This window comes from Vespula pensylvanica, chromosome 23 (genome assembly GCF_014466175.1).
Source record: "Vespula pensylvanica isolate Volc-1 chromosome 23, ASM1446617v1, whole genome shotgun sequence".
Taxonomy (NCBI): Eukaryota; Metazoa; Arthropoda; class Insecta; order Hymenoptera; family Vespidae; genus Vespula; species Vespula pensylvanica.
In genome coordinates this window covers 3,495,126-3,504,498 of record NC_057707.1, presented here as the reverse complement: position 1 = coordinate 3,504,498, position 9,373 = coordinate 3,495,126, and the positions used below count along the sequence as shown (strand labels likewise).

The 9,373-nt window shown below is 31.6% G+C and overlaps 2 protein-coding genes across 2 annotated transcripts in view; one reads left to right on the top strand and one right to left on the bottom strand.

Moving 5' to 3' along the window:
* Nucleotides 1-4: 4 nt before the first annotated feature.
* Nucleotides 5-5,228, bottom strand: LOC122636850 (gem-associated protein 5-like; the record flags this gene model as incomplete). The annotated part of the gene is made up of 12 exons (XM_043828484.1): nucleotides 3,892-5,228; nucleotides 3,137-3,454; nucleotides 2,601-3,054; nucleotides 2,369-2,417; nucleotides 2,032-2,287; nucleotides 1,722-1,950; nucleotides 1,568-1,652; nucleotides 1,107-1,491; nucleotides 692-1,022; nucleotides 400-627; nucleotides 187-334; nucleotides 5-83 (listed from the first exon to the last, which is right to left on the bottom strand). Coding segments are annotated over exons 2-12 (2,553 nt in total), but the record flags the coding sequence as incomplete, so codon positions are not given.
* A 389-nt stretch (nucleotides 5,229-5,617) lies between these two features.
* The window catches only part of LOC122636726 (leucine-rich repeat-containing protein 58), a 4,111-nt gene continuing 355 nt past the window's right edge, over nucleotides 5,618-9,373 (top strand). Inside the window, exons 1-5 of the mRNA XM_043828266.1 lie at nucleotides 5,618-5,974; nucleotides 6,641-7,116; nucleotides 7,271-7,487; nucleotides 8,182-8,371; nucleotides 8,943-9,373. The exon at nucleotides 8,943-9,373 is cut by the window's right edge and continues 355 nt beyond it. Coding sequence (XP_043684201.1) covers nucleotides 6,644-7,116; nucleotides 7,271-7,487; nucleotides 8,182-8,371; nucleotides 8,943-9,109 — 1,047 coding nt within the window. The 5' untranslated portion in view covers nucleotides 5,618-5,974; nucleotides 6,641-6,643 and the 3' untranslated portion in view covers nucleotides 9,110-9,373. The remainder of the gene's footprint in view (nucleotides 5,975-6,640; nucleotides 7,117-7,270; nucleotides 7,488-8,181; nucleotides 8,372-8,942) is intronic.

Genomic DNA, 9,373 nt, shown 5'->3' with positions numbered 1-9,373 from the left:
AAAGTAAGTATGACACTGCCTTGGTTGGATTTGATTCAAGTATCAATTGATTTGCATATGCTTCACACATTTCACGCCATGTCCTAAAATATGAAAGAATAAGAATAACTTTAATAAAAAATAAATTTAACGAGTAAAATTAAAAATCAGTATTTATTCTTAACTTAATAAATAAACACAACTAACTTCATTGAAAGACTTGGCGAAAGTGAAATTAAAGTATCATTAAGACGTTTTTCTTTAACAGCAATTTCTAAATTTTCTTTAAGATTATCATGCCACATATTAATCTCTGTCACCGCAGTATGATTCCCCTGAGCGGTAAGTACGGATTCTGAAAAGAATGATAATAATTATTACTACATATTTTAATATTTTATGTCTATAATATATACTCACTTTCATTGTTAATAATATCAGAAAGATTTGTATCTTCAGTAAACAAAGAAGGTAATCCAGCATCTAGTTGTTGTTCTGAATTTAAAAAACTTTCTTCCTCTTTAATAAGATATTTAATAGATTTAAGGATAGCAAATTTATTGTTCATTATTTTTGAATACGTTGGAAAATATGAACTTTTTTCTGGAGTTTTCTTTTGTATCTCCTTTGCAATAGCCATTGATATCTCTATAATATGAAATATGTTATAATTATTTTATAACTTTACGTCGCTATAATCTTTATTCAATACCTGTTTTAATCGTTGCAGATTCCGAAGTTTTATTTATTGCTTCTATAACTGTTTCTGAAGTATTTTTATTATCGACATTAACGTCATTTATCGTTGTATTATTATCTTCGTTTATTTTTTGTTTATTCTTCTTCGATTTAGATTTTTTTGAACTAGACTTTTTTTCAGGCAGTAAGACTGACTGAGATGATATTCTCCACAAACGTAATGTAAAATCTGCTGATCCTGTTATTACCAGATCTGGATCTAAGGGACTCCACATACAACAATATATAGGTCCACAATGATCCGTAAACGTTGCTATCACTTCTTGTCTTTCGACATTCCATACCTGATACAAAAATAATCAATATAAAATGCACTTTATAGTTAATTAGTACTCCTGCAATCAAATGAAATACACACACACAAATACCTGTGCTGTACAATCATAACTACTCGAAACTAAGTATCCACTTAAATGTGGACTCCATGCTAAACCAACAATTTTGTTACTATGGCCATTCAACGTTGCAACGATTTTGTTAACAGTTCTTGAAGATATTCTTTCAGTGTCATTTACTTTATCATTTGATCCCGTAAATATATTTGCATCATTTATTTTTTCAAAAAGGTCTGAAAGATCAAGTACAGTTATTGTAGTTGCATTATAGGCAACAGCTATATAATTTCTAAGTGGAGAGTATGTTAAATCCGTTGCGGTACTATCAGGATGCCATATTAAACAATGTACTCCTATATTCATAACACTAACTGAATGACCAAATTCTTTGAGATCGCGATTATAAAATAGGATCGTCCTAAAACAAAATGAAGAAAGTTCATAGCTATTTGAAGTATATAAATCTTTTTACTTTCACCTTTAGAAAAATTTACCCATTTTGAAGTCCTACTGCTAAACATGAGAAATCTGGTTTCCATGATACTTCTGTGCATTTTTTTCCAAGTATAAGCGTTGGATCTATAAAAAATAATAAAAATTAATAATCACACCATAATGAAACAAAATGTATCACAATTATATTTTTACCTTTGTTTGGTTTATCAGCATCATAACATACAAGATCGCCTTCCCCGCAAGAATACAAGGCATGATCTTTAATTCCTGGATATGGTCCCCATTGTAATGTATATACAGTCTTTCTGTGATACTGCCTGTATAGAGTTGGCGGTTTATTACCATTTATATCAAACATGCCAATACGGCCTTCCGCAGTTCCATAAGCTATCAAGTTTTCTTTTACTGGATGCCATGCAATCTGAATATTATATTATTACTTTATCATATTTTTAAAGGAATTAATTATGATCATATAATACAATGTCTAAAAGAGGCTTACAGATCTTATATTGCCTTTTATTTTTTGCCATAACACAGTAATGTCAAAAGAAGTTTCATGTGCCTCAGATAAATTCCAGATACGTAACATTGTATCACCTACGCCAAACGCTATTCGTGAAGTATCCACAGGACAAGGAGCTACGCAATAGATAAATCCACCTTGAGTAGGAATATTATACTCTATTTCATGATCGTCTTTTTTTATATTACAGCAAATAATCTGACGATCTTGAGCTAATGTCCACACTGTAATTCTGAACATTTTACATAAATTTATTTTTACTATCAAATCTATTTATAATCATAATCTACTTATAACCATATTCTTTACTGACCTGTTTTTTATTCTCCAACTATCATTAATAGTTTCATAAACATATGGTACTATAACAATAGAAAATAATGTTCTATTGTGACAAGCGTGAACCACCTTACAAAGAGGTTTATTTTTATTTAGCGTTTTCAAATCCCAAGCAAGAAGTTCTCCCCAAAACGAACTAGTAAGTAAAAGTTTTGGTTCTGCCCAACAAACAGAAATCCAGTTACCAGTGGATACATTTGACTTACTTCGATGTTGACGAGAGTCAAGTGGTGCATTTGGAAGAGTAATCTCCAATTGGTATCTACCATCTCCACCAGCTCTCCATAAAAATATAGATTTATCTTTTGCACCAGAAGCCAAGAGCAAATCTCTACTATTTTCATTATTTAGAATATTATGTTCTACGGGGCACCAAGATAGACTAGATATTTCTGTATCGTGGCCTCTTAATTTATATCGTATAGAACCTGTTCCATGCGTATCGACAATATAAACCAACCCAGCTTTAGAACCTATGGCTACGAGATTACAGTCATGTGGACACACAGATAGACAAGTTGCTGTCAATTTTCCTAGCGAAATTGGATAACAAGTATTGAAAGATACATTCCAAGATATCAGTAAACCATCCGTACTAATACAATATATTATATTAGGATCTTTAAAGCACCAGTCAACTCCTATAACATTTTGTTTTGTCTAAAAAATCGAAAGTATATATTATTTATATAAGTATAGTAACGATAATTAAAGTTTATATTACAAACATTAAGTCACATACATCTTGATACGAGTAAGCCATAATTGTAGAGAGATTGTCCAAGTTCCATATTCTTACTGTAAATTCATCACCACCAGAAACTAATAGATTTTTATCTTCTTGTCCATACTGGGGCGAAAAAGCTAACGAAGTAACTCTATCTATATGAGCATCTTTAATGATAGAGTAATTCAATATTTTGTTTTCTTGTTGACGCTTTGCGATTATAATAGCATTTCTAGCGCCCCATGCGATAGTTCCATCTTTGGAACATGTAAAAATACTGTTCAAGTACCAATTAGGAGAAGGTGGTAAAGTTACTTCGTTCATTTCCTATAGCTGAAATTGGATTAAAATTTTATTAATTGATTATTTAAATATTTGAAATGTCATAATCTATTTGTATATACATTGTTACTTTATAAATTTTATATTTTTATTTTAAATATTACGTCATAATTTTATTTTATATATATACATATATATATTTTTCTTTTAAGAAATTCATCAAATCTGCAATATCCAAACATGATTATTTACAATTTATAAAAAAGAACTATATTTTATGCCACAATTTTACAACTAATTATAACTACATTCTATAATTACAATTTTATTCTTTTTTTTATATACGTATTTTTATGATAAAATAAAACTCGTTCAATTTCAAATTAACGCAACCTTAGACATTAGGCGGTTTTTTCTTTGTAAAATAAATTTCTCTACTATTTATTGCGCAACCGAATGATAATAATTACAATTTCTTAGATACATACCTGTTATTATATACTGTAGTCTAGTTTTCAGGGAATTTGACACAAGGTGCAACAATGACAATAAACTTTATTGCACTCTTTCTCTCTAGAATTCACATGTGGATCATGTGCGCTCGATGACAAACCAAACAGAGAAGGATCGCGCGTGTTTTTGTATCTATAGTCTCTATCTAGGGAGATTTCCTGTCGCACATCAAGCGCCCTCTCTTTTAGATGCTTGTGTAATATTAGTGATTTCTTAAAAATCTAGGAGATATCTAGGAGACCATAAATCAAGTAGAGTTAGGTATTTTAATATTCTTTGTTGTATTTTTTCATTTCACGGTGTAGTGCTTTTTTACAATTACAAAAATACTTAAATCTTAGCTATACTTAACATTTATATAACGAAAAGAAAAAAAACCTTATTATAATATTTTGATTATCAGAAAAATTTTATCAACATAGTTACATAAGAATAATCGAATTTTTCAATTTACTTGCTCAATTTGCTCAGGATACGTCAATGCCATGCGGAATAGAGTACATAGAAAAATTAAAGTTATATATATTGTACTTTATATTATCCTTCACACACACACACGTAATATTTTTTCATATGAAACTAGGTTTAATCGATTATATTGTATATCACAATTGTTAATTGTTAAAATGTTGTGCCTTTTCGAATTACTAGGCTTACTTGATTTTTCACGTTTATTAGCGTGTCGTACAAATAGAAGTTATATAGATATTGAAAAACGATAACGGGTCGTTAAAAATTCAATAAATTATCTTTATTGTTAATAGCTTTAATCGTAAGACCAAAGTCTAATATTCGAAATCATCTCTACTATTAAGCGAGATCGTTTGCTTGCTCGGATAATTAAATCATTAAATATAACCCAAACTAGAGGTTAACAATCTTCTTCTCTGTCACGAGATGCACGATCGGCCATCGTTGCCGTTTTAAATAAATACATGACGTCCGTTATTCCCTACTCTTACGTCACATAGGTCACGTGAGATAAATTATACGTTATAATACGTCGTTGAGTTTCTAACCTAATCTAAGCCTAAATATCTTCGTACATACATGTGAGGAGGTACGATGTAAGAGACGTAACCGTAATACATAATGCCATTACATACATACGACTTTATAAACCGTAAGCTTAGACCACCACGAAGTTATCATCGAAGAAATTGCGCGAAAATATCATTTTTATATGTCAAATAATACTTGCGGATAAGCAACAAATGAGAGATACGTATATTTTACTGTTAAAATAACATTTCTTATTTTTCGAGCGAACGAAAATCACAGTTATAAAGCGAAAAGAGATATACTTTGGAAGAAAAAAAAAAAAAAAAAAAAAAAAACAGAAAAATAAACAGAAAAAATGTAAATATTTGAAAACAAAGCATTCCTTCACGGTTCGTTGATATGGCGAATTCAGAGAAAGGAGAAATAATGAGAAATGATTGATCCGTATATATAGATTAAGATCTTAAACGAAGTTTCTGTCTTAATATTTTTCTTAAACAAAAAAAAAAAAAAAAAAAAATAGGATCATAAAATAGGGTACGAATAAAAAAGTACATCCATGTACAACACACTGCAACAGCTAGTGACTCTGTTCATATATACGTGAGTGCATCTCGTCGATAGGCACCGATAAACAGAGAGAGAGAGAGAGAGAGGGGTGGGGGGAGAAGGAGAGAAAGAGAGAGAACTTATAAAGCAAACTGATAAAGGCAGTTATCGTTCAGTCTCGATTCGCGCGTTCTCGGTCACTGCTGTTAGAATAATCATGTGTTTCTTTAAAACGTTTCATCTATTGCTAATATAAAAAAAATTTACAGCAAAAATTTTTGAATTCGACGGGAGAATTTATGCCGTGCTAAGAAAATACTATCAGACCGAATCTGAACGATTACGGACGAACGAGTAGATTGAGTAAAAGAAAGAAAAAAAGGAATAGAATAAAAAAATAAAAACTACAACAAAAAAGAACAGAAAACAGACGAGAGCTTAAGCAAACGATATAAACGAGTAAAAGATATTTCATTAGAAGCGAAAGCGAAGACCGCCATCTCTCAGGTGAGTCGTTTCTGATTGACTAGCATCGTACACATCTCCCCTCCCATCGTATCTCTCTCGGCGTCGCCTTTGCCACCATCATTTTTTGGCGCAAAATTTAAAAATAATCTCGCGAATCTGGAGAACACGAGGAACTCCCATCGAATTAAAAGTAGTATTCGATCATATAAATATATATGTGTACGTACATATGTATTTTTAATCGGAGATGCGTATTTTATTTCTTGTTTTCTTGCGATAGTAAATCGATCAGCATCAGCATGACTCCGCTAAAATCCGATCGTTTAATTTTCTTTCTCACTTTCTCTATCTCTTTCTCTCTCGTTTCTTTTTCTTTTTTTTAAATATATATGTATATATATATATATATATATATATATATATATATATATTACCACAAAAAGAGGAGAAAAAAGTGGCGAGCTACGCGCCTGATCGAGGCATGTAATATTTGTGACGATATTGCTTTTCATTTACCCGTTTGACTTTATCAGAAATCAACGTTCTTCTTCTTCTTCTCCTTCTCCTTCTTTATATGTATCTCTATTATTTTTTTTCATCGCTTATCGGCTCGGCGTGCAATAAGTCGATTTATGTAATTCTCTTCGTATACTTTTGTGGAACGATAATTGGAGAAATTGTTATTTTTTTTTCTTTTTTTTTTAGACCATGGAGAATTACACGTCGGATTCGAGTGATTCCGATGCGAATACAAGAACATTGGATCTATCATACCTGATGTTAGACTCACATATATTGGACGAACATTTTGTAACGGTAAAATGTCCTGAACACGTGGACACCATTTTGGTCCATCAAAATCGTATAAATGATCTTCCACCGAGCATTATCCGATTCACAAATTTGAATTCTTTGGACATATCGAATTGCGGATTGAATCGACTTCCGGATTTCCTTGGTGATTGTCCATTGACCTGTTTAATCGCAAAACATAATAATATTTCGAACGATTCCTTGCCAAAGAGCTTTGAGAATTTACCGGGTCTACGTGAGCTCAATTTAAGTGGGAATAGACTACGAGAATTTCCTGAACAAATACTCGATCTAAACGGTCTCAAGTATCTCTATCTCGGTGGTAATCATATTACCGAGATCAACAAGGATCTATGGAAGTTGCAACGGTATCTTCTTACATTATTTTTTTTTTTAATAAGGAAACAACGAATTAAGAAAAAAAAAAGAATAAAAATGAAAATAAAGTAAATACGTGTATATTGGATGCTTCGATCCAAGTTAAAATAGTAATTTTTTTTTCTTTTTTTTTTTTTTTAACAGATTGCAGGTACTTTCGATGGGAGGTAACAGATTGACCGAAGTTCCTTCAACATTAGGTCAATTAAAATCATTACAAGCGTTGATACTGTGCGACAATATGCTGGAGAGCTTGCCGAGTTCAATAGCGAATCTAACGAATCTCAAATCGCTTTTACTTCACAAGAATAGATTGAAGACACTGCCAACGGAAATTATTACGTTGAGATGTTTGACAGAGGTTTCATTTAAATTTAATTTATATTTATGTACAGAGTAAGTCCTATTTCGAATTAAAAACCTTTTGGATTGGATCATATGAAAAAAAAAGGAAGAAAAATATTAGACGCACGAATAAAGTTATAAGATTCATAAAAAGAAATATGATGATATATGGAGATTTTTGTTTTCCGATTCATTAGCTAGAAATACCAAGATCATTCTTTCGTTCGTTCGTTTTTCTTTTTGATTTAATAGAACGATATCGTTTATGTTATCATATTATTATAATAATTGATAAAAAAAGAAAAGAAAAGAAAAGAAATTTGGTGGAAAGAAACTTTCTATCGACTTTGACATATACTTGAACGAAAAGAAATAACGTTTCTAACGATGCAATTTTGTTTTCTACTATTTTTTCCTATGTTATATTACTCGATCCAAGAGAGAAATAATCAGGTTTTTCGTTTTAAATGGAACACTCTGTATTCTCTATCAATCTCTCTCTCTCTCTTTAAAATTAACGTCGCTCGGACTATAACGTGCGTTCTTATCGTATGGTTTATTATCTTTAGTAATAAATACCTTATATACAGCTAATGTACGTATGTACATATGTATACATAAATAAATATGTATGTACATGCGTATATATAGATTGAAACAAGTGTATTCTTTCTCTCTCTCTCTCTCTCTCTCTCTCTCTCATGTTTCAGCTTTCTCTAAGAGACAATCCTCTCGTGGTTAGATTCGTATCGGACATGACGCACAATCCCCCATCGTTATTGGAACTGGCCGCACGAGTTATTAAAACGAACGATATGCAATACGACGAGGAACACATTCCTAGAAATCTCGTGGAATATTTGAACAGTGGACACCGTTGTGTCAACCCCAAGTGTAAAGGTCAGGGAGTATTCTTTCTCGATGTTTGTCATATTACAAAGATTACATATGCTCTTTCGCCATATGCTATCATATTATGTTATATTTATACAGAGATGTGTAATTTCATCTAATTAGAATATGCATGAAATATCTTCATATACCGGTGCTTTTTTTTATAATAGGAGAAAAAGAAAAAAAAAAAGAAAAAAAGGAAAAGAATAAACGAAGGAAGAAATTGTTTGATTTCAAAGATTAATAAAAATATATCGAAAATTTAGAAAAAAAAATCCCATGACCTCGAAGACTCGAAGATTCATTACCTTCATAAAAATTTTGTTTTCTTTGTTTCAAAAAATAGCCAAGATACTTTAGATGTAATGTTAGGCGACTCACCTTGTATATGTATCTCTCTCCGTCTCTTTCGTACATACAAGTACACATACAATTACGTTATTCTCTCTCTCTCTCTCTCTCTCTCTCTCTCTCTCTCTCTCTCTCTCTCTCTCTCTCTCTCTCTCTCTCTCTTTCTCTCTATCCTAATCTTTTCTTTATCCAAATATATTTCATTATCTATGCTCTTTTAATACAGGTGTATTTTTCAACAATCGTGTCGAACACGTTAAGTTCGTCGATTTTTGTGGAAAGTATCGTTTGCCATTGCTTCAATACCTCTGTAGCAGTAAATGTATCGGACCTCGTGATAGCGAAGAGGAAGTTGTCAGCGGAGCGATGATAAGGAAGGTACTCCTTGGCTGATGACCATGAAAATAGTTCTGGTACAGCATCTCTGGCACTTAAATTTTTCGTACAATCTATTTGTGTCTTACTGTGGGAAAGGACTGTGAAAAAGTACCTATCAATGGTGAACATATAGAAAAGCTAATAAACAGGTGTGTTTTTTTACAATGTTAATAATACGTTCAAATACGACAAGATGGCGCGCGCGCGCGCGCGCGCGTGTGTGTAAATTAAGAAAATTTACCGACCTATTTGATATTTTGTTTTTTTTTCTTGTTACTT